The sequence below is a fragment of the Paroedura picta genome, chromosome 3, assembly GCF_049243985.1.
Source record: "Paroedura picta isolate Pp20150507F chromosome 3, Ppicta_v3.0, whole genome shotgun sequence".
In the NCBI taxonomy this organism is placed as follows: domain Eukaryota; kingdom Metazoa; phylum Chordata; class Lepidosauria; order Squamata; family Gekkonidae; genus Paroedura; species Paroedura picta.
The window spans coordinates 137,456,732-137,480,479 of record NC_135371.1 but is presented as its reverse complement, the minus strand read 5'-3'; the positions used below and the strand labels follow the sequence as shown (position 1 = coordinate 137,480,479).

At 45.4% G+C, this 23,748-nt stretch overlaps 1 protein-coding gene across 8 annotated transcripts in view; it reads right to left on the bottom strand.

Annotated features, from left to right (window-relative positions):
- Positions 1 to 270: 270 nt before the first annotated feature.
- ENDOV (endonuclease V) overlaps positions 271 to 23,748 on the bottom strand; it is a 55,892-nt gene continuing 32,414 nt past the window's right edge. For 2 of the 8 annotated variants that reach the window (XM_077328210.1, XM_077328213.1), the window contains 3 exons: positions 18,448 to 18,521; positions 16,669 to 16,738; positions 271 to 5,405 (listed from right to left, as the gene is read on the bottom strand). In XM_077328210.1, the coding sequence (XP_077184325.1) occupies positions 16,708 to 16,738; positions 18,448 to 18,521 (105 nt within the window). In that variant the 3' untranslated portion in view covers positions 271 to 5,405; positions 16,669 to 16,707. The other 6 variants (XR_013229470.1, XR_013229472.1, XR_013229471.1 and 3 more) reach the window with 6 other exon arrangements.

Genomic DNA, 23,748 nt, shown 5'->3' with positions numbered 1-23,748 from the left:
ATGGCAGACTCAATATGGGGTGGTTTGCCAGTGCCTTCCCCAGTCATTACCGTTTGCCCCCCAGCAAGCTGGGTACTCATTTTACCAACCTCGGAAGGATGGAAGGCTGAGTCAACCTTGAGCCGGCTGCTGGGATTGAACTCCCAGCCTCATGGGCAAAGCTTTCAGACGGCTGCCTTACCACTCTGTGCCACAAGAGGCTCTTAAGATAAATTAAGATAAACTCATTTACAAAATAATATCATGTAATACAGTAAGTATTTTTATTTTGGCTGGTCACATGGAAAAAGTACAATCTATACAGGATTGATCTTCTAAAGGAGGTGGAATTTAAAGAATTATAGTCGATTTCCATAGTTCTGATGTAAAAAAAAATACTTTCCTCATTGTTTCAGTATAAACGTCCAGCATAGACATTTCCAGCAGCATGGTTAAAACCACCCAGACATTCCAGTTTATGAATTGCCCAAAGAAAACAGCCATATGATATGATCAAAAATGGCCTCTGTATGATATTATAAAGGTAAAGGTAAAGGTATCTCCTGTGCAAGCACTGAGTCATGTCTGACCCTTGGGGTGATGCCCTCTAGCATTTTCTTGGCAGACTCAATACGGGGTGGTTTGCCAGTGCCTTCCCCAGTCATTACCGTTTACCCCCCAGCAAGCTGGGTACTCATTTTACCGACCTCGGAAGGATGGAAGGCTGAGTCAACTTTGAGCTGGCTGCTGGGATCGAACACCCAGCCTCATGGGCAGAACTTTCAGACTGCATGTCTGCTGCCTTACCACTCTGCACCACAAGAGACTCTTTTGATATTATAGATGCTGTATAAAACATGACTCTAGGAATTCCAGCTTCCTAAATGACAATTGCTTCCTTTTCTCTATTAGCCTAGCTATACAACAGCCACATTTTTACAATAGCTCTGTGGTTAGAATATGTAAAATTGACACCCTGTCTGAAGAGCAGAGGGGAAGGGAAAAGAGGACATATATTCTCTAAGATCCACTGATTTAAATATTATTCCAGCTTCATGGGAACTGCTTACAGAAGCCAAATCTCTGTCATCTAAGCAGCTCCACTTTGTTCTTTTAAAAGATATTACCCTTGAAAAAGTCTTTCAGGATGTTTTGCTGTCTAATCTCTCAAGGGATGCGGACCTGGCTCTCCCAAGGCATTCCGATGCAGACATGCTGGAGTTCCAATCAGGAAGTAGATTCTTCAAGGCTTGTCCTCTGTATTTTGAGAGACCTGGCTGGCCCTTTGAGAATAATCTACAGACTTGTAGATAGAAGCTGGAAACAACTGCTGGTGGTAAGATAGAAAGCAACTGCTTTGTTACTTCACACTAAGGACACTTGAGAGCCAGATAAAGCTAGTAGTTCTATTCTTTCATGCATTTTTCTTCTCCTAACCACAAGACCTTGATCCTAGTTAGATGGGAGAATATTGAGGAAACCCAGGATTGCTGCACAAGAAATGGCAAGCCACTTCTAAACATCTCTTGCTTTAAATCCCCTACAGCAGGGGTCATCAACCCCCGGTCTGCGGCGCAGTACCAGGCCACGAAGGCCTGTCTCTCCCCACAGCAAGAAGCTCACCAGGCGGTGAGAGAAGTGGCTGCCAAAGCAGGTGTGGCCGCCAGCATGCTGGCAGACACAAACGCGCATGAGTGGAGCTGCCGCGCATGCACGTTAGCGCCCCTGGTGGTGAAAATGCACATGCGCGGCAGCTCCGTGCATGCACGTTTTCACCACCAGGGGTCGCTAACACGCCCTACAGCATTGCCACAAGTCTAGTATGATTTGACAGCACTTTTTACCTCCATCAACCACAAAACCTGTACCAAAAGGTGGCTGCCAATGCTTTCACAAGTTTTAAGCACAAGTTCCAAACATTTCTAGACTAACTGCCCGAACCAGCAAGAAATTCAGGAATAAAACAGACAGAACCTTGCTCTTTTCGTCACCTCTCTTCGGTCTACCCAATTGATTTCCCTATATATCTTTGTTCCAAGTCTACACAACATTTAATGTATTTCAAAATCCCCATGAGGTAAGCCCTGGCTGTTATTTCCAGCTCTCCTAGAAAATATGGAGTGATTGCCTGGGGCCAGTCAAGCAGCTGCTACCTGTTTATCAAGACAGCATTAAATAAGCAACATATTGACTGCAGAAGGGTGGCTTTTTTTTCTTTCTTTTTTTTGGCATGCCACTTGAAAATATTTGCCCCCTGATAAACAGGCAGTAGCTGCCAGGACTGTCCCTACACAACCATTCTACATTTTTTCCTATAAAGTTACTTAGGGACGACTGAGTAGCCCCAGCTGATTTACCAAGAGGCGAGTACTGCTGAATTATAATAGTATAAGCACTACCAGGTTGCAGTTAGGGTTGCCAAGTGACCTGGAAGAAAATGCCTTGTCCCTTTAGGTATACAAATGGGCCCCGGAAGCTTTTCATTGCCTGGAGGTAAATTGCCATGAAGGCTCTATTAAAGGGTTAAGATATTTTTCTACAGGCTTCTTGACACCCTGACTTGTAAACTAGAGATCTTCCTCCTCTGTTAACAAATATGTTACTAAATGGGGAGATCACCCAGCTGTAGCTTCTCCTGCCCAGTCCTTTCATTGGCCACCCATCCACCCTGCTTGTGATGAGGAGGACGTTGGGTACATCAGAACTGGACGAGTTGGAAAGAGGGGAAACCATCAGGAGAAGCTAATGCTGTCTGACCTAACTTGGTGGAAAATTTAACATAAGGGGCAAATCTCGGAGGAAAAAAATGTTTCGAGTCAGGATTTTGAAGCATTTTGTCTGCTTTATTTGATGCAGACTTAGGATTTTCTGAGTCAGTCTGGTCTCAAGCACCTCTGGCCTTCTGAGAAGATGAAGGTGAGAACACTGGCAGCCTCCTGCAGTTAATTGTCTTGCTGATCATCATTTCTGTTCAATAATACAGCTAATCACAGAAGTGCTGTGCTGTTCTGACAAGTCAACATTCGCAGCAGAGAAACTGCTTTGCCCTGAATTATGCCACGTTGGACACTCCATGGAAGGACTGTGTGTGATTTTTTTAAGCAAGCCACACCAGTTTCTAGAGACTAGAGTTACGATGGGAGAAAGACCTAGGGTTTGGGACTGCTTGGCTTTAATACATGTTTTAATCCATTGTTACTCAGCTAAAGTCAAGCTATAATATATAAAAGCAGAAATAATCCTGCGTTCCACAATTGCATTTCCTTCCTGGTTTAGAGCCATACTGAGAGTTTGTTTCACATCAGAACAAATTTAGAGCCCAGTGCACCTTTAAAACCAGCAAAGTTTTAGTCAAGGTATGACTTTTTGTGTGCATGCATGCTTCCTCAGATACTATGTCATGGAATGGAAGTAATCAGTTCATACTAGAGACCACATTATACCACAAGCCAACTGACCAACAAACATACCTGCATGCCTCAAGCTACCAACACACCAAACAATCCATTGTGAACAGCCAAGCTCTGCACTACAACCACATCTCCTCCAACCCTACAGACAGGGACTCTCATCTGAGGGATCTACAACAAACCTTTTTGGAACCGAAGAAGTCAAGAAACAAATTAACAAATCCAGAATGATACCCAGAGAAAACCTATTCCAAGACAGACCCAAAAGGGACAATAATAGAACACCACTGGTGGTCACACACAGCTCTCAAAACAGTTCAATGCATCATCAGCAACTTAAAACCTCTACTGAAAAAATGCAAAGTTCTCTTTCACAAGTTCTCTCTCTCTCTCACTCTCATATACCGCCAATCTCGGCCCGGCCAGCTAGTGGCACTTTACATTAAAAATACCCACATTAAAACTGGCCCATACAATTTCCCAAAATACAATTTACAATTTAAAACGACTTACAACAGTATTGATGGCAGTAAAGATATGCCCTACTCCACCATACCCCAGGGCCTCAACTCTCCCATTCCCAGTTTCCTATCCAATAGTTGATCTCAGGTGATATTTGGCCTAGGGGGAACCAATAACCGAAGAAAATAGGGGGGCACGACCTGATCTTATTACCCCGGTCTCCGCCTGCCCTCAACTAAATGCCTGGCGAAAGAGCTCCATCTTGCAGCTCCTCAGCTCTTCCAAGAGCTCATTCCATCAGGTAGGGACCAGGACCAAAAAGGCCCTTATCCTGGTCTAGCACAGACATACTTCCCGGGGCCCTGGGATAACCAGCAAATTAAACCCTGCAAAGAGCTCTACAGGGGGCATAAGGAGATAAGTGGTACTGTAGATAGGTAGGACCCAGGCCACGTATAGCCTTAAAGGTCAAAACCAAAACCTTGAACTTAATCTGGAAGCTAACTGGCAACCAGTGCAGCTGTCTCAGCATCAGCTGGACATGGGCCCTCCAAGATGACCTAGTGAGGAGCCGTGCAGCTGCGTTTTGTACCAGCTGCAATTTCTGGACCAGGGACAAGGGTAGGCCTGTGCAGAGCGAGTTACAGAAGTCTAATCTGGAAGTGATCGTTGCATGGATAACTGTGGCCAAGTGTTCCATGGACAGGTAGGGTGCTAGTAGCTGTGCTTGGCGCAGGTGGAAAAACACCATTTGGGCTACCTTAATGACCTGTGCATCCATAGACAGCGAGGCATCAAGGATCACTCCCCAAATTCCTGGCCACTGGTGCAGGTGTTAAATTGCACCCCATCCAGGCAGGGGAGGTGCACTTCCTGGTCCTGTCCCCTTCTACACAGCCACAGGGCCTCTGTCTTGGAAGGGTTGAGTTTCTCTGCCTTAACCATCCAGCTACTGCTTCTAAACAACTGGTGAATGAATCTGGGGAGAGGTCTGGCTGGTCATCCATCATGAGATAGTGCTGGGTGTCATCTGCATATTGGTGATGCCCCAGCCCATAACTCCAGACCAGCTTGGCCAGAGGGCACATATAGATGTTGAAAAGTGTGGGGGAGAGCATGAACTGACTACTTCCATTCCATGACATCGTATCTGAGGAATGTGTGCACACGAAAGCTCATACCTGGAATAAAATCTTGTTGGTCTTTCACGTGCCAGTGGACTCTAAATTTGTTCTGCTGTTTCAGACCAACATGGGCTTCCTGCCTGAAACTTGTTTCACATCAGTTTGCAGCCTTTTCAGAGCCCAGCTGGGCCGTGCCTTGCAACAGACTCCTCCATCACCCTAATAGCATCTCTCATAATTGCCTCATTTACTATTAATTTGGATGTCCAAGTCATACATCATATTTGCCTTTAATTAATTTGCCCTTAAAATACAACTCGGGGGCTGGTCCTTCTCTTCATCAGCAGACTCAGGAAGAGGCACAGTTCCACAGAGAGCGCTATCAGCCAACAGAATGATGTGCAGCACATGCTTTCTTTCCAAGGGCTCTCTGGTAATAAAAAAAGAGGAGGAAAAGGTTAGAACAATGAGGATGCAGCACCAGTTCCCAGTTGCTCATTGCGGTCCCTTCCGCTCCATTACACTTCACTGACAAACATCAAACCCAGCCAAGAACATCAATGGTAGGAGACAAAAGGGTACATGGAACGCGGGGAAAGGACTTTATCAACGTTATCCCAGGAGCTGACTGGGTAAGATATTGGTTGCTGATAGAGCTGTAGTGAGGACAGACAAGCAAATGTGGTAGTTTAAGTACATCCAGGGGTAGTCAACCTGTGGTCCTCCAGATATCCATGGACTACAATTCCCATGAGCCCCTGCCAGCAAATGCTGGCAGGGGCTCATGGGAATTGTAGTCCATGGATATCTGGAGGTCCACAGGTTGACTACCCCTGCAGTAGAAGATCTCACAACTTCAACAACTGAATTCATGGTTAACCAAGTGGGTATTCCTCCCAACCTAACCTGCTGCTTTCCCAGAAACGGAATAGTTGCCAGTGTGGTTTTTACAGAAAAAAGGGTCAATCCTGCAGGTGCTCATAGATGCAATGAAGAAGCATCAGGGATGGAATTCAGTTTTTTCTACACACTGTATCATATGCTGTGTACCTGCCAAATGTTCTTCTATGTAACGTTTTAAAGAGATAAGATCCCAGTCTCCCCTTTGCCTCTAATCACCCTTCCCACTCTGACATGGGTACCGGAGAAAGGTCTTCTGCTCTTAGTCTCCATAAACCTTTAAATAAAAATAGAGGTCAGAGAGAATCAATGGTAAAAAAAAAATGTAACAGGGTTATTACAATTCACTTGCTGTAAGGTTAGCTGTCAGACCCCTTTTTTCATTGAGGAGAAATTTAAAGATAGGAAACCATAAACATCCTTCCTCTAACACAATTTCAAATATCACAAGCAACACACTGCCTGGCCCAAAATGACACTAAATTGGATGTCAGCTAGAGACAAGTCTGGACATGTAGTTTAGAAGTGTGAGAAAGAGCAGCTGACCCTCTAACCGCCTCCTCCCGACCCCAGGGAGATACATAAGTAGGTCAATGAGCTTCCCAAGAACCTATTGCCTCACCTTGATTTAACTACATCTACACTCAGCCTCACTTCCCATCACCATTTACCCTAATTAAGCAACACTTGATTGAGGGACTTGGGAATGTTCAAACTGGAGAAGAGGAGAAAGGACATGATTACTGTCTTTAAGTATTTGAAAAGTTGTCAGAGGAGGGCAGGGAAAGGTTCCTGTGGACAGCAGAGGATAGGACCCTCAGTAATGGGTCTAAACTACATGGAGATAACAGGAAAAAAATTCACAGTCAGAGTAGTTCAGCAGTGGAATCGACTGCCTAAGGAGGTGGAGAGCTTCCCCTCACAGACAGTTTTCAAGCAGGCCTACCTTACAAGGTTGTTATAAGGATGACAACAAAGGAATGTGCCTGAATCCCAGGTTATGGTTGTCATGCACAGGTTGCAACCATCTTGTGGGATTTGACCTGTGCCCTCATAGGATGCCTCCTGGCAAATCCAGTGCGTGCTGTCCTGTTGGCAGCCACAGGCCACAACAGACTGCCCTGGAATAGGTAGCGGAGAAAGCATGTCATCAGGGAACCATGGCATGGGTTGCAGTTGTTCAGCCTCTATACGTGCTAAGCAGGCGGGCCAAGGTTTCATTCCAGTACAACATAAAGCACCACCAGTGCCCAAATAAAAGGGAAGATCCAATGGCAGGCCTGGATCAGGCTCTGTGAAGTATGTGCCAAGAGATTGGATAAAAGGCAAAACACCCAAAACACAAGTATCCCACCATTAATACCGTTAATACCGACAATAAACTGGTTCATCCAAGATCTGCTGATGACAGATGAGGTGAGACTGTTCGGTAGGGGACACTTTTACCTGCACTAATTGCAGACTGAAACTAGTGTCATTAATGCTGGGTCTCTAGAACAGATCCCAGTGGGATAATCATAACTGAAATAAGCAGCCATAAAACAAGAAAGTAGCTTACAAAGTTCAGAGGGACAGCGTGACTGCCCTTGGTTATCACTGTGTAAGAATCCAATTAAAGCCCAGCTAGCATCTGAGACTCATTTGCATTTAGACTGGAACTTCAGAGACTGGGAAGTGGCCAACCTTTTAGCCCATGGTGTATGCTGGCTCATAAAATACAGGCAGCAAAAGAGACCACTGAGACTGTTCCCTGCTCTGTTGTTGGATTGCTGGCCTCAGTTGGTCTCCGGCTGTGCCTTCATTCAAAATAAACATGGGCAAGCTGTGGGAGTGGCAACGCTCTAATGTTAAGCACTCCATTATGTTCTGAGAAGCTGCAGGATTGTAGAACTGGGGCCCTGTGAACAGAATCAGGGTGGATTTTCACTCAAGTACTCTCAGAGAGTCAAGAGTGTTAGCCAATGGGGTAGGACTGAGCTAATGGCACAGGTGTTTCCACAGGGGGCATCTTTATTTGGTTTCCCAATTGCTGCTCCAGCAGTGAATACATCACAGCAGCAATACGCCATCCACATGCCAGGTTTCCCATCATTTTCTGAGCCCCAGTCCAATCCTCCTTTGTACCACTGAGGCTTCTTCGGTTTTAAAAAAAAGGGAGAATTGAATATAATTCAGGCGGCATAACATTATAGCAGTCTATCTATCAGGTTATTTGAATTCCCAACTTTCAATTTCAGTTCCTAGCCCCTTTTATTGCAGATATCTTCCAGAATGAAAGAAGCTTGTAATTTGTTTTTAAAATGAAAGCTGTGAATCCAGAGAACTTGACAGGCAGATAATTGTAACCTTATTGTGAAAGTGGATGTCTACTGCACGGGAAACATTGCTGAAGTGACTGGAATCGGAATGACCTGGGTGTTCCTGCTCACATGGGCGCCACCCTGGCTTTGCTGCGATCTATCCCGAAACACCACATCAGAGCACATTGCAGAAAGACTGCAGCAAAGCCAGGGACAACCTAGGCAGTGCATGGAAACACTACAATGCTGTAGTGCGGGACAGGGAGACCCTGCTTCACAGTAACATCAAAACTATGGCAAATTACCTGTGTATAAGTGACCGCAGAAAGTGTAAGCCTGTTCAGGCTCATTGTCCATAGTTGCAAAGAAAGGCAGATTTTTTCCCCTCTGTGAGAACAGATTTCTCTGTTAAGTGCTGAAGCTTCACACCTCCACACTCCCCAAATTCCAGTGATTTAGTCACATGGCCTGGCTGTTAGAAGACACATCACAGCTACAGCCTACTGAGCCCCAGCAGCAAAACCTTGCTGCTCGGGAGTCCGATCTTTGACAATGTGAATTATTCAGCTCTCTGTCATTTACAGTTCTGTCACTTCATGATCCTCTGGCTCTCTTGGTGATTCACTACTATCAACCAGACCAAATGTTCAGAATTGAAGGTCAAAGTCAATACATTGCATAAATCGACATCATTCGTGGTTTCCCTTTGCTCTGATAATTTTGCCTGCATCAATGGAGATATTTATCATCATTTGAGACTCCTGAACTGACAATTTGTACTTTCACTTGTCAAAATAGCGAATTGGAATGACTTTCCTCTGGGGAAAAAAAGAGCTTCACAAGGTTGGGAGTTTCTCAGTTTAGAACAAGGATGACTAAGGTGGTGGAACACACACGCAGAGAACAGAGGGTATAAAAACTATAAACAGAGCAGAGAGACCGAATAGAGAGAAATCCTCTCGCTCTGTGTACCAAAATCCAGAGAAACTGGTTGACAGTAGTTTCAGGGCACAGAAAATGAAGCATTTTATATGTGGTTGCCATATGGTTACCAACTGATCACAGAAAACGTGGCCTGGTTGGCTCTTGTGCCCTCAAGAGAAGCTTGATCTTCAGCCTTGAGTACTTGAAGTCTGTCTCCAAGCTTCCTCAAAGCATTTTGTTGACCGCTGAATGCTGAGTCAGGTCAAGACATCAGCAAGGCAACTATAGTCTTGGCTGTGTAGTTGTGCTGTAGGTGTTCCTTTGGAGGAGTGGACACCGTTTACTTTGCCTAACAGGATTGATACCTTTCCAGGATTTCTGTGCCTTAAATCAGGGGTAGTCAACCTGTGGTCCTTCAGATGTCCATGGACTACAATTCCCATGAGCCCCTGCTAGCATTTGCAAACATAGATGATTTGCAACTGAGCCAATGCCCTCCCCTTTTCTCGGACTCAAGATCTAGTGGGAGGGAATGAGCGATGGAAGGTGGCATTGCATAGCCCAATCCCATCAAATCTTGGAAGCTAAGCAGGTCAGTACTTGGAAGGTAAACCACCAAGGAAGACTCTGCAGAAAACAAGTCACCCCTGCTTCTTATTTGCCTTGAAAGCCTTTGTAGGAGATCACCACAAGTCACACAAGAGGGGGTGCTGCATCTGCTGAGTTTTCCCATTTTCAAGTGTTAAAGCCAAAGAACATTATCAGAAAACCCAGTTGCCTGGCGCTTGTCTTTCATGTGCTTCTGTTCAGCACCAGGCTTGAAAGGCCTTCCTGGCACAGCTCATCTTATAACTGAGAGCATGATGCTACCCAGCTGCCTTGGCTAGCTCTCCTCCTGCCCAGTGGATCTTTGCATTATTCCTCATTTTAATCACTGGTTTTCCAACTGAAAGAACATGCACTCAGTGCAGCTGTGGTTCAAAGAATCCAGAGGGAAGCCACATGAGTATCTCATGAATGTCCTGGTAAAGACTGCAGCAGAACCTGCAGGGGAAGGCTGTGTAACTACCGAGCAGGTGGGTTCCGTTCATTCCAAGAACAGGCAGCTGAGTGTAAATACTGATCATTCCAAATGAAATCCCAGTGGCCTCCCTCCAAGTCTGACTCCAATCAGACAGCTATATTCTGTACTAATTTTGCAGTCCCAAAGTTTCTAGCCTAGGGCAGGGGTAGTCAACCTGTGGTCCTCCAGATGTACCCCTGCCCTAGGGCATAACAGCAAAGGTGCTGATACCTTGGAGACAAACGCTTCAACCTAATAAAATCCAAACAGGGAATTAATGCTTTCATTAAGAACAAATCAAGCATTGTTGTGTTGTTGTTTTGTTAGAAGTAGCATCTGACCAAGCAAGATCACCTATGTTAGCAGTCTTCTCTGTGGGCCCTGGAGCAGATAAAGAGTTAAGGCAGCTCAGAGTGGCCCACAACAGTTTATAAATATCAGATAATCGTATAAAATCCTAAAAATTATTAGGATTGAAATTAAATCCTGCAATTTCAGATATGCTGCCGCTTTCTCCATTAGTTATTGGTAGAAGTGTTAGTGAGTGTCTTGGGTGCTTTAAGTAGAATTTTGATATTATTTCTTGGCCTCAACAGCTGGAGCAGCTCTGCAGGGCCCTGATCTGATTATGCAGGCCCCAGGCCCCAATTGAGGCCCATTTGACATCTTTGGGGCTGGGGATCTTGAGTAAGTTTTGCTCGCTACATCAGTGACTCCCTTCTACTAACACCCTCTCTGCCATGAACACTTGCTAGGGTACCTTGGGCCAGTCACCTGCTGCCATCTTAACCTCCCTCACAAGGTAATTGTGCAGATAAAATGGAGGGAAGAATGATGCAAGCTGTTTTGGTCCTCACTGGGGAGAGAGGCTGAAAATAAATGAAATAAGTAAATGAAGTGGAAGGAAACCTGCTTTCACTGGACAATGCCTCGCTGAACTGGGCAAAGTTCCTCATAGTGGAAGGAAGTCATTGGCTCCAAGCTGCTGCTGTTATTCATTTTATTTAGTGCTTTAATAATTTTAAACCCCAGAAAAATGGCAACTGCCTTCTCATTCACCATTGTTTAAAAATTAATACTATTCCTAGTAGTGCCAATATTGAACTGGCTGGTCCTGCAGAGATAGATCAGTCCCATTCTGGATGTAAATTTGTGATCCTGCCAATAAGATCCCTCCTTTGGCATCATCATATTGCCCAAAGTGCATTCACAGGTGGGCAGATACCTATTAAGAGGTACACCTAGCCCTGTGAAAGCATTCCTTGTATGTTTCTTCTTGTGAAATCTGGGGTTTCATGTATCAAATCACTCAAGGTAATTTTCATGTTCCTTATTTCTAAACCTCTTAGATAAATATCAGGCTAATCCTCCACTGTAAGCAAAAGGACATGAATGGAAACCAAACAATTAGCTTTGGGTACTGAGAAGGCTTAATATAGCTAGTTACTTAATCTTATTTTACTGCAAGAAAACATTTACTTGCAGAATTTGGTAACTGTCACACTCATTTTAATTAGGAGCAAGACAGGGAATAAGCATAGCAAGAATTTATGGAGCATGTTAAAAGAGATGACTAAGCCCTGAGCCCTTGGGGAAGGGTGGCATAGAAATTTAATAAATAAATAAATAAATAAACAAGCATGTAAGTTACCAGGACAGAGTAGCACATTCCACTTGTTGATTTACTGGAAACTGTCCCAGGCTTCTAATTTCCTCCTACTTCAGAGAAGCTTCCAATAGCCTTGATCCCTTGCCAGGAAGATTGAATGTTTATCCCACAGGTAGGTTATATATATAACCTTAATAGTTTCTCAGTTGCTTTCCTCCATTGCTTGACTGAGGCCATCTCTTTCATGTTGTAATTTTGGTTCCAAAAAGTTTCTGTTCCACTGCAGGAGTTTAGTGCTTATAAGCCTTCTTGTAGGGCACGGCTCCTGCAGGAGCAAAATGGCTATACAAGGTCAGGTGTATGGAGAGCTGGAAGTGACTAATGGCTTGACTACATGGCAAGTGAACACATCAGCTCCTCTCCAATGGAGATGCAACTTCCTTATCTTGACAAGGAACTGTGTTTTCCTCACGTTATGAGAAATTTCTGACCATTGGGCCACAAGTTTCTATAGCCAGGACCCCAGCTTTTTCAGGGAAGGAACCTCTGTAATGAAGTTCAACAGCCTGAGGCTCTGAAGCTGTAATGCCTGCGTGTTTCCATAACAAGGTAGAGCTATGAAGGGTCCTGGGTTCTGTCCACATGACAGAGGTGGTTTACACATGTACAATGGTGTGTACAAAGTTCACTTGTGTTGGCCCTTGGGCCTGGGAAGGAGAAATGGAAAGGACCATCTCTTGATTTAGGTGCAACCCCTTAACTCTTTGGGGACCTGAGCCCAGGATGATCAGATTTTGACAATTATGGCAGCATACCCAGGAACTGATCAGATAACATATCAGTTGTGTCTGTCCATCAAAGGGGCTTTGTGACTGAAAGATCTTGAATATAATCCACTGAACCAAAGGGATGCTGGTACAGGATGAAACCTAACCAAAATAAAATGAGGTTCTTGATCCAGCACTGAATAAATAATGAAAAACCAAAACAAAGAATGAAAGCAACCCCAAATAAAAGAAGGGAGAATTTTACAGGTGGAAATAAATTTGGAAAGAGGGAAGTTCTGTTTTTGCTGCTGCTACTGTTTATAAAGGGCTAAAGAGAATTGAATATGAAAGTACTTACCCTGCCTGTAGTCACAAGCAAGAGGCAGAAAATGCCTGGCTGACAAGAGGAATAAACAACTTGTATCTTGCTCCAATTCAGAAGCAAAAGATAAATAATCAATCCAAATAAATCAGTGTTTACGATAGCCATTGCGTAGCCATTGAGAGGAGTATTTGGCCCAGAACTCTGGCATGTGGGATGTAACTTCTTCCCACTGCATAATTTCCCCATCATCTATCACCCCAATCCTCCCCAAGCCTTTATTTTCCCAACAGAGAAAATATACAGGCATTGTATGGGTGTTTATATGTTCTCCCCTATGAGACAAATACCAACTACGGAAGGAGTTTGACGCAGTGCAAAGGGTTTACTCACTCATACCCTAGCTCTGATCCAGATCTTTGTTCCTTGTACTCTAAAATATCATGCATTCATTAATGCCTCAATGACATAACGACTAAACTACTGTCATGTGCTCTACATGGGGTTACTCAGCTTGTACAAAATGTTACCACTTCAATGTGTAGAGGTGAGAACATACTATGCCAACTCAAAAACAGGCCTAATTCAAGATATGGGCTTAAAGTTTTAAAACCATATACATTCTGTGTCCCAAGTTACCTCAAGAGGTTTCTTCTCCCATAAAAAGCTTCCTATGCCTGAAAAATCATAGAATCATAGAATAGAATCATAGAATAATAGAGTTGGAAGGGACCTCATGAGACATCTAGTCCAACCCCCTGCACTATGCCTCTTGCTTGTGTCTACAGGCAGGGTAAGCACTTTCATATTCAGTCCATTAGAGTTGGACAGTTGTCTCTACCAGAAGCAAGGGCTTTCTGTGGTGGTTGTAGCATTGAAGAGTATGGCTCCCTGAGAGGTACATGCTTGCCCTTTCTTGGCCTCTCTTTGTAGACAAATGAAGACATTTAACCAGCTGCTTAGGGAGCAATGGAGATTCTCCCTGATTTTATGAAGTTTTGAATTTTGGTGTGTATTAGTTTAATGGTACTGTTTTTCTGTTTTCTATAGATAAAACAGATGAGCCTCTTGTGGCGCAGAGTGGTAAGGCAGCAGTCATGCAGTCTGAAATCTCTGCCCATGAGGCTGGGAGTTCAATCCCAGCAGCCGGCTCAAGGTTGACTCAGCCTTCCATCCTTCCGAGGTCGGTAAAATGAGTACCCAGCTTGCTGGGGGGCAAACGGTAATGACTGGGGAAGGCACTGGCAAACCACCCCGTATTGAGTCTGCCATGAAAACGCTAGAGGGCGTCACCCCAAGGGTCAGATATGACCCAGTGCTTGCACAGGGGATACCTTTACCTTTTATAGATAAAACAGAAACAATCCATAGAAAACAGAAAAAACACCTAGTGGCTCGTTCTCCAATGAAAAGATGTCCTATAATATTGTGAGTTCCTAATATTCAGGCGGCCCCTCCTATGGTAAAAGCACAGCAAGGCCCAGAAGCCATCCAGGAGAGAGGAGGGGCCCATTTCCACTACTTCCCAAGCCCATCGCTGCGCCTCCCTTCATCAGTCTGGGCTCCTGCCTTTCACAGCGGTATTTCTTCCCCTTGCCTACTGTGCTCTCTTTCTCTGAGAAGCAGACTGGGTCACCCATTCCTTTCTGACAGGTTGTGAAGATTTCCCCAAATGCTGCTTCTGATCCTTCATTTCCACAGGCACGCCAGATCAGGGAGCAGGTGGAACCCCAGAATGATGGACGGGCCCATCTGGCGGAGGTCTCAGGGGCTCTATCTGGCACAGGTGCCTCAACAGCTGTGCTCAGACAGCATGGGCTCACTCGGCCATATTGAATTTACCTTTTGAGACAGAGTTCACCAATGATACTTTTCAGATCCTTCACTGTGACAGCTTGATCGAGCAGCAGAAACTATTTAACCCACCCTCCTTGTACCTCCCACACAAATCTGAGCCATAGTTGAGCTTCCCCTCCCACCAAGGAAGCTGTGATCATGGTTCCTATCCCAACAATTTCTTGTGGCATTGCCAGCTGCAAGGACTTGGGGGTCCTGCTGGAGCCTTGACAGCATTGGGCCTCTGTGCTGCTTGCTGAGCCCGAGGAGCTTGCAACATGCCAGCCTCTGGGATGCTGTCAGGAGGGATATTCCTGAAGAATATCTGTGGGGGAACCTAGGCTGCTGGAACAAGGCGGGAGTTGCAGCTTGGGCTGGGGAAGAAATAGTGGCAGCAGAGCTGGAACAGCAGGGTGTGAGGAAACCATGACCTGAGAGAGCAGATGGTCTGTGTGGGATGGGATTGAAGGAAAGGGAGCTGAGGTGTTGGGAGGGGGACAGTGGTTGCAGATACAAACAAAGAGGCAGCAGCAAAATTGAAGATGAGGAGCAGCACATGGACAGTGGGAGGGGATTGAAAGGTGTTAGAGAATCTGAAGGGGAGACCCTAGGGGTCAAGCCACTAATCATGGCTCAGCGGAATTGTCTGCATTGATGCAGATTAGCTTTTGGAGCCAAAACAGATTGAGCTTTGGAAAGAATTAGCACACAAAGGAAAAAGAGCCTGGCTGGATGTTCTGTGGCAGACCCTATTTGGGAGAAATGGTGCCTTCCCCGGAGCTGCAGAGACAGGCTTCTCGAATACTTGCAACTACCTGCGACCAGCGCAATAGTACATGCTCCCCCTACAGTTTGTGCAATGTGCTAGTTGTTTGCTGCCAAAAAACCATAGTGCAGGTCACCAAACAGAGAGAGGGGAAAGCCCATGGAGGCTGTGGCTTTATCCAGGCATCAGGCAAGATTTAAAGCTCCTCAGCAGCCCAAATCTCAGCCCCAGTTTCAGAGCCTCCTACAAAGTGAGGCAGCAGATTGTTGGCTTCCACAAGCTACACACCCACCCGATACACCAAGTCCTCTCTCCATCCATCTGCTGGGACCATCAGGAATTGAGGATTCAGCAGCTGTTCCCCAGGGAGGTGTGAAAGTGACAGCAACGATCATGCAAACACAGAGTGGAGGGAGGATGAGCCAGGAGTTGGAGGGACTTGACAGCACAAAATAAGCTTAAGCAAGAGAAACCAAAAGATTGGGGGAGGGGGGGGGTCTGGATTGACAGAGAGATGCTGCTTGACTGCATGATAGCTCTTCATACGACTCTGTTCTTGGAACCCCACTTTCCTATTTCCCCATTAGCCCAGCAGGCAGTCTTATCACCATAACATAGATATGTGGATTTATGTTTTCTGCCAGCAAATGCATGGGGTAAAATGTACACACATTTATAGGGATTAACAGGGAAGGTTTAATGCTTCGCTTATATCCCAATCTAAAATATCCAGATCTCTCTAACAGCAGCCACAGCCCCCTCCTGTCATGCTGCCCTTGTGCGGTTAACAAAGTATCAGAAGCTGGGGTTTGGCTACCAGACCATGCTCTCCCCATTCCTATTGCTGCCCCTCTTCCACCAATTTCATTAAGGCTTGGAGTTTCCTTTCCACATTGCATATTTAAAAGGTACTTCATACGTTAATATAAGCGTGCAATTGACAATCGTGCCAGACATGTACCTTGTGCACTGCAAGGGAGCTGTGATGAGCTAGATCTCCCAGAACGGCCTGCACCTGGCTGCCAGTGCAGGTTTTCTGCCACAAGGGATGTGAAACAGCCTCTTAGGTAGCAAACAAGTCTAGGTCTTGGACTTCTACTGTGGCAGCCCCCCAATACCCCCTTGTGCCCACTTGCATTTTACTCATGGGTGACAGTGGTAGTAAAAAGTTGTCCAAGGGGTGGGGCTGGGGCTGCTGCAACTCACCTGGACTAAAAGGTCTTGTACAGAGTCCCTGATGCAACATCACTGGTCAGAGTCGGCATCTTCACTCATCCTAGGAAGGTGGAGAAAAAAAGAGCAAAGAAATTTATAGATTAAAAGGTTTTCTTTTTTTAAAAAGCTCATCAACAGAGTTGCTGTTAACCAATTAATAAACCTGTTTGAATAATGTTTTCAGTATCTCAACCAAAATATTATTTGGAAAGTATTTATTGATGGTTTCTGCATTTGTAACTGTATGCTTTAATACCTATAGAAAAAGGCCACTGTGGGCCCCGTCCTGCTGGCAGGTGGCATTTCCTGGCCTCTCACACCCCCCATCCCAGGGCAGGTGGGCAGTCTTAGAAACCACACTGACCTCCCTAGGGCTAGCCTGCAGCCCAGCCTCTATCTCCTTCCCCCCAGTCTCCCCACTTGGCTGGCTTACTTTTGGGAGGTGGGCCAGTAGAGCAGCCAGCTCTTCCAGCAGAAGAAAGGAGGATGAGGGGGAGGTGGATGAGGTATTCCTATCTGATTGGCCCTCCATGTTTCAATGAGGAGAGTGAGGGCCAATCAGGGTGTGAGTCGTCTTTCTGATCAGAATTTCAAGTTGTTTGTAGATAGCTTTTTTGTCCCAGTGGTAAGAGGGATGTCTCTTTGTGGTGTCTTTTCTAATGTAAATAAGATTTTGAGAGGTGGAAGTTACTAGAAAGCACATAATAGAGAAGGGGAGAATGGGACAGCAAAGTATGAGAAATTTTGTTTGGGGTAGCAAGCAGTATGTCCTGAATGGAGAAATCAGGGATCGATCAGAGATATATCTAATCCTCTTGACTTCAGCAGGATACTTCATATATCAGCTCTCAAAGAAGGATAATGATTTGCCAGATAAGCAAAGGAACTCTACCTGCCCATCCCCTTTCCATTATCTTATTTTTTGGGGTCAATGCTAATAGCTTTTTGGTTTGGCTGGCACTGATTGTGCTCACTTATACACCAGCCTGCCCCTGCCAAAACCCTGACCCAAGGGGCTCAAGTCCTGAAGAACTGAAGGCAAGTGAGAAGTTACAAGGTGAATGAACCTCCAACAAACTTTTATTGAATTTCCTGAATTATGGATGGAAGTGGCCACAGAACTATAGACACTCAATACACAAAATCTCGATTGTCTAGTTAAATAGTTTAAGAAAGGCAGCAAGGTGAGAATAAAAACAACTTAAAACAAATGTCTGTCCTAAGGCATGTATTCTATTTGAATTGCAGATCTGGGCTTAGAAATGCCAATAGCAATGAACTGGCAAGTTTCTTGGGAGCTGAGCCTGCAAGTTAAAGGGGGAGGGGGGCTGGCCTAAATGACTAAGGCTTATTTCATTTTCTAGGAGTTTAACACCACCAAGGTTACTGGGTCATCTCCAGATTTATGACAGCAGAGATCACATGGTAGAACCAATGCTAGAGTTTCCAGAGCTCTCTATGAGCCTTGAGAACTCCCTGCTCCCCAGGTGCTGATAGTTCTGACTCCTAGATTTAGGCGCTGCCCAGACTGCCCAGCTTATTCCAGCTCAACTAATAATGAGTTTCAAACGATCCTGCCATACCCATTTGCAAAGAGCATGCTGTGTGGAATGGGGCTAAGACTGAAATAGCTGCTTGCAGGGGCTATATGGGCCTTGTTGTGATTTTACCTTGTTACCTTGACTCTCCTTTTAATGCCATTACCAAAGAGCATTAAAGCACAGATTGTCTCAAGGGGAAGCACGGCCATGCAGCCACCCACATACCTACCTCACTGGCTTTGATAATACAGGCAAAGTGGCCTCCACATGCTTCCGGATATATTCTCTGGATCTTATGTCTGCCTGGAATTAAGGTAGAGAACGGAAGACAGTTCGTTTAGACTGGCTGGTGCTGCAGCTATATCTGGGGAATTGGGGGGAAAGTCTTTGTGCCCTGACATCACCTATAGCAAAAGAAGAACCACAGCCCAAATCTCAGCCTCACCCGCCAACCAAAAGTAATTCTTAAAACAAAAGGGGCTGAGAAAGACTAAGAATGATGGCCCCTTTTCTGCACTGGTAGGTAGCCTACCGAAGAACAATTTCCTCACCTGCTCCCAGCATGTCTTCATCATTTCCAAAATAAACTCTAACTGGCCAAAATATTCAACCACAAAAACACATCCTTGCCATCTGCCTATGATGAACTGCGCTTTACAGAAACCAAGCACTGAAAATCAAGCCAAGACACACATTCATGTTTCAGAGGGAGGCACATTAGAACTAATTCTGGGAACCCCCTTTCAATACTCTTGATTATTTACGGACGATAAAGAGCTCTATTGCAAGGGGAAATATACGGCCCCCTCCCTCCTAGCCCAGCTTGCATTTGCCATCAACAGCTCAACATGCAAAGGGCTATGGGCAGCCATTACTGAGTGAACCAACATTACTAAAAGTGAATGGGGAAAAAAATCTTCTTGGTCCCCCCCCCCCAGTAGACACACAACCTTTATCAGGGCTCCACCTCCTCCCCCACCCCACCTGAACTCCTTATGCTGGAGTAATTTTTATTTACTGATTGCATTAATAGCTGGTCTTTCTTGCTGAGATTCAGAACAGATTACAAAATATAAGAAACAGTTCTGCCAGAAAACATAAAACATCTAATAAACCATGAAACAAGACTAGGATGATATAACTAGATAACAACACAACCAAAACTCTAAGGCATGGCAAGCCATTATGCAAAAAGTAGATTACAGAGACAAGAAAATGCAACAAAATCAAGGTGTCGCATAAAATAATAGACTGCAAGTTTATTTCCATATAAAAGCATCTTCTTGAGCTGTTCCATTCTAGAAGAAGACTTTGTTTTTATAGCCTGCTTTCCACTATCTGAAGGAGTCTCAAAGCAACTGACAATCGCCCTTCCTTCCTCTCCCCACAACAGATACCCTGTGAGGCAGATGGGGCTGAGAGAGTTCTGACAGAACTGCTCTGTGAAAACAGCTCTAACAGGACTGTGACTAGCCCAAGGTCACCCAGCTGGCTGCATGTGGAGGAATGGGAAATCAAACCTGGCTCTACAGATTAGAAGCTGCCCCTCTTAACCAGTACATCAAGCAGGCTCTCTACTACAGTACTGATTCCTGAACATTTCTATTTTGCACGTTCTTCAAAATGATGATAGATGTATGGAGCCTCCCTGTTCTCTCCAGGCAGGCAGTCCCACAGCAGCGAATGCTCATATACAGCCACTGCTTATCTGTTTGAAAAGTGGCACCTTCATGAAGCAGAGCACAATAGGACGGATTCTCCTGTAAGTATGTGGATCCAAGGCCATTAAGAGTTTTGTAGGTGATGATCAGTACCGTGAATTGAACCCAATAACTGATGTAACTAATGAAATGGTTGCAGAATGGATACGATTTCTAGCCACAATAAAGAGTATCTTCTATATCAACTGAGTTTCTGAGGGCACTCTTGTAGAGTGCATCACCACAGTCTACAACAGGGGTAGTCAAACTGCGGCCCTCCAGATGTCCATGGACTACAATTCCCAGGAGCTCCTGGGAATTGTAGTGCATGGACATCTGGAGGGCCGCAGTTTGACCACCCCTGGTCTACAAAGACCTCAGCCTTCTCAACCAGCATCACCTCAGTCTTCTCAGGATTCCGTTTCCTCCGCAGTCAGGCAGTAGCTTGGGTCCTGTGTACAGAGTCATCACGTGATTTAGAGAAAGTCACATAGCACTGGGTGTTGTCAGCATATTGATGATGACCTCCTCTAAAACTATGAATGGTTTCTCCTAAGGGCTTGACAGAGAGATTAAATAGTATGGTGGATATGACTGAGCCCTGTCAAACCCACAAGACGTCCCACACCAGTGACAGCTGGTCTTCTACAGCACTCTTCTGAATCCTGGCCTTGAGGAATGATTGCACATTCTTTAATCCTCACTTTAAATGCCTCAATAAGACGGAATGGTCCATGGTATCAAAGGCTGGGGATAAATCCAGTAAGAGCAACAAAGAGGCACAGCTCTTGTCTGTACTGAAACAAAATGACTTATGAAAGCCATCAGCACCATCTCTGGCCCCTAACACGGAATGAAAGGGGTCTAAAGCAGATAGGATGGACCACCCAGGAAAATGTGGAGTCATTTTGCAACTGCTCTCTATCATCTTGCCCAGATTGGAGAGCCAGCAAATAATGGCTACATCGCTCTTGCTTAGCAAGGGTTTGGGATTTTTAATGTAGCGGACAGACCAAGGAACAGAGCCCTGAGTAAGTGACTTGATTTCAGATGTACATCAAAGCCTCCTTTTAGTAATTCTTATTGGTTTTCAGCAGCCAAGAAGGATAGGAATCCAAAGTGCAAGTGGTGGCCACCACAGATGCCATCGACATCCATCATAGTAATTGGATCATATATAAGCCAAAGTTTAGTAGCGGATTCCGGCTGGGCTGAACACACGGTGAATTGGGAGGAAGCATTAATTGAATAATAGGTTCTGTGGCTTTGGAACATGTCCCTGCTTTGCTAGGCCACAACAAACTTTCACTCTGGTGCACAGTGATGACATGTCCCAGAACTTAGCAGGGCCTACTCCTGTGTGTAGCCAAGCATCTCAGACTCTTCCTGCCAGGAAGTGGGGGTGGGTCTCAGTTTGTACCATTAATCCAGGAAGAGTCTTGAAGAATGATGCTCACACAAGTGCAGGAAACCACCAAGGTCTCCAAGCTTCCTGCAGCTCCTGAGATGACTGTATGGTGGCAGCAGGGAGAGCTCCATCTGCATTGATAAGGCATGGAGGCATCTGGGCACAGCCCAAAAAGTATGACATCTCGTAAATATCCATTTTCAGATTCCTGAGTAAAAGACCACCCCCACCCAATAAGTGCACTATTCTGCAGAATTCTTTGGAGAGTTTGCCCAGTTACAGAGAGGTTTAGATTTTGAATTACTATATGAAATTATCACTCCTGACAGCACACAGACACTCCCCTCACAAGCCTCCTCCTTGTTTTGACTGTCTCCTTGGTCATTCAGAGGCCTCTGCAGCCTCATTCATTGGTAGAGCAGGCAAGCCCAATCCTGTCAGATTTCAGAAGCTAAGCAGGGCCAGAATTTGGATAGGAGAACTCCGAGGGGCTTTTTGCACGGCTTCAAAATCGCACAATGGTTGCCAATTGGAAACGCTATTGATTTGCCATAACGCACGACGTCTTAGACAATCTGCAACACTCCTGAAACCGATCTGAAAAAAGCGCTTCGTTGTAGCGCTTTCAGGGGAATCCCAAAAAGTGGATTCATCCTCCGGAAAGCGCTACACTCTTGCAAACAATCTGCAACACTAGCGATAAAGACCTGTGCGTTAACATTGTTGCGGTTTCTTCAAAGTCCCTCCTCCTGAGCCTGTCCTCCAAACTTCCGGCGAAGTGATCGCCATTTTTTTTTCTCCGAGCGAGCGGGGATAAACGCACCAGCGAGCCTCTTTCTGTTTAGAGGCTTCCCTGGCTTCAGTCCTTCACCTTTAGTCACTAAGCACAAACCACATAAAAGCCCGTTTGCTGAAATAAAGTCCCTTTATTTTTTACACATTAATTCAGCCGAAAATCGGGCCCGTGAGAGGGGGGGGGGTTATCACTCGAGGCAGCGTGGCAACGATCATACGATCAAACGACAGCTCACATTAGGCAGCTGGATGGGTCTCTCCGTTGCAACGAATCTACCCAGATTCGTTGCTATGGGTCTGTTTTTTTTTTTTTTAAAAAACCTTTCTTAAAGGGAAAGGGGCTGTTTGGGAGCATGCTAACGGCTGCCCATTGGCTGCTTGACGGCCAGGGGCGGGACAAGCTTGGCAATAGCGCTTCCTTTTCTGCCGAGACCGGAAGCTGTGGGAAACGCTACAAAACGCAACTGGATTCCACTACAAAGGCAGGTATGCATAACGACGAATTCCACTATTTTAAATGGCGATTTTTCATTCAGTGACCAATTTGCAACAAAGATCCCGGTGCGTAAAGCCCCCAAGGATTTGGATGGAATTCCTCCAAGGAACACTAGGGGTCATGACTTGGAGGTAGGCAATTACAAACCACCTCCAAATGTCCCTTGCCTGGCTGCCAGACAAGATCTCCTGGCTACACTACACACACACACACACACACAGAGACACACACACACACAGAAAAATCTTCCAGGCCCCTCTGAGGCTGCCCTTCTCCCTTGCCTCACAAGTCCCTAATCCCCTCTGGATCCAAACCCTGTGTATAAAGCCTGAAGCAAAGCTTGCTTGCCAATTCTATCAGGAAGTGCTGAAAGGAAAATTCTTTAATCTTCTCCCTCTGCAGCTGAGTTCCTCACTAACGTTCTGCAACATCACTGCAGCTAAACTGATGGCTTTGAGAGAGCAGCTCACAGACAGGCAGAAGCAGCTTTTATTGTCACGCAGGGTGTACTCAATGGAAACGACAGCCCCAAAATGGCTGGACTGATTCAGATCAGCTCCCAGTTCCTCTCAGGACGTACCCTAGAGTGGCACAACAGGGAGGATGTTGCAAGGTGTGCAATGTTTTCTCATCACAAAGTCATTCCTGACAGAACCCCCCCCCCCCCCAATCTGACAAAGCGAGCTTTGACTCTGGAAGCTCATACTCCAAACATCTTGTTGGTTTATATAAGGCGCTACTTGATATGAATCTAGCATCCCCTGGGCAACTCTTAATGTGTTCTAGAGCTCTCGTGGGATCTGGCAACTTTGTGCTCCTGTAGCTCCGTAGTCTGCAATATCCTAGTCTCCAAAGCTTCAGCTAACGTTACTCTCTGCTTGCCCTGTATTCCGCCTCACCGCCACCTTCTCCATTTATTTATTTTATTATAGCATTTACAGTCCACCTTTCTTAAGAAAAAGACTCCTTTCTACTGGGTCTCCTGTCTTCAGGCATTAGGTGAAGTGCTCCATAGCCTCCCAGAGCTCAGTACTGCAGTGCCTTTTTCTTGGATCGTATTATCCTCTGCCTCCCAGTGGCTTCAGTCTCATTCTCTTTCCTTCTCCCTGGCACTTGATTCTTAGTCCACTG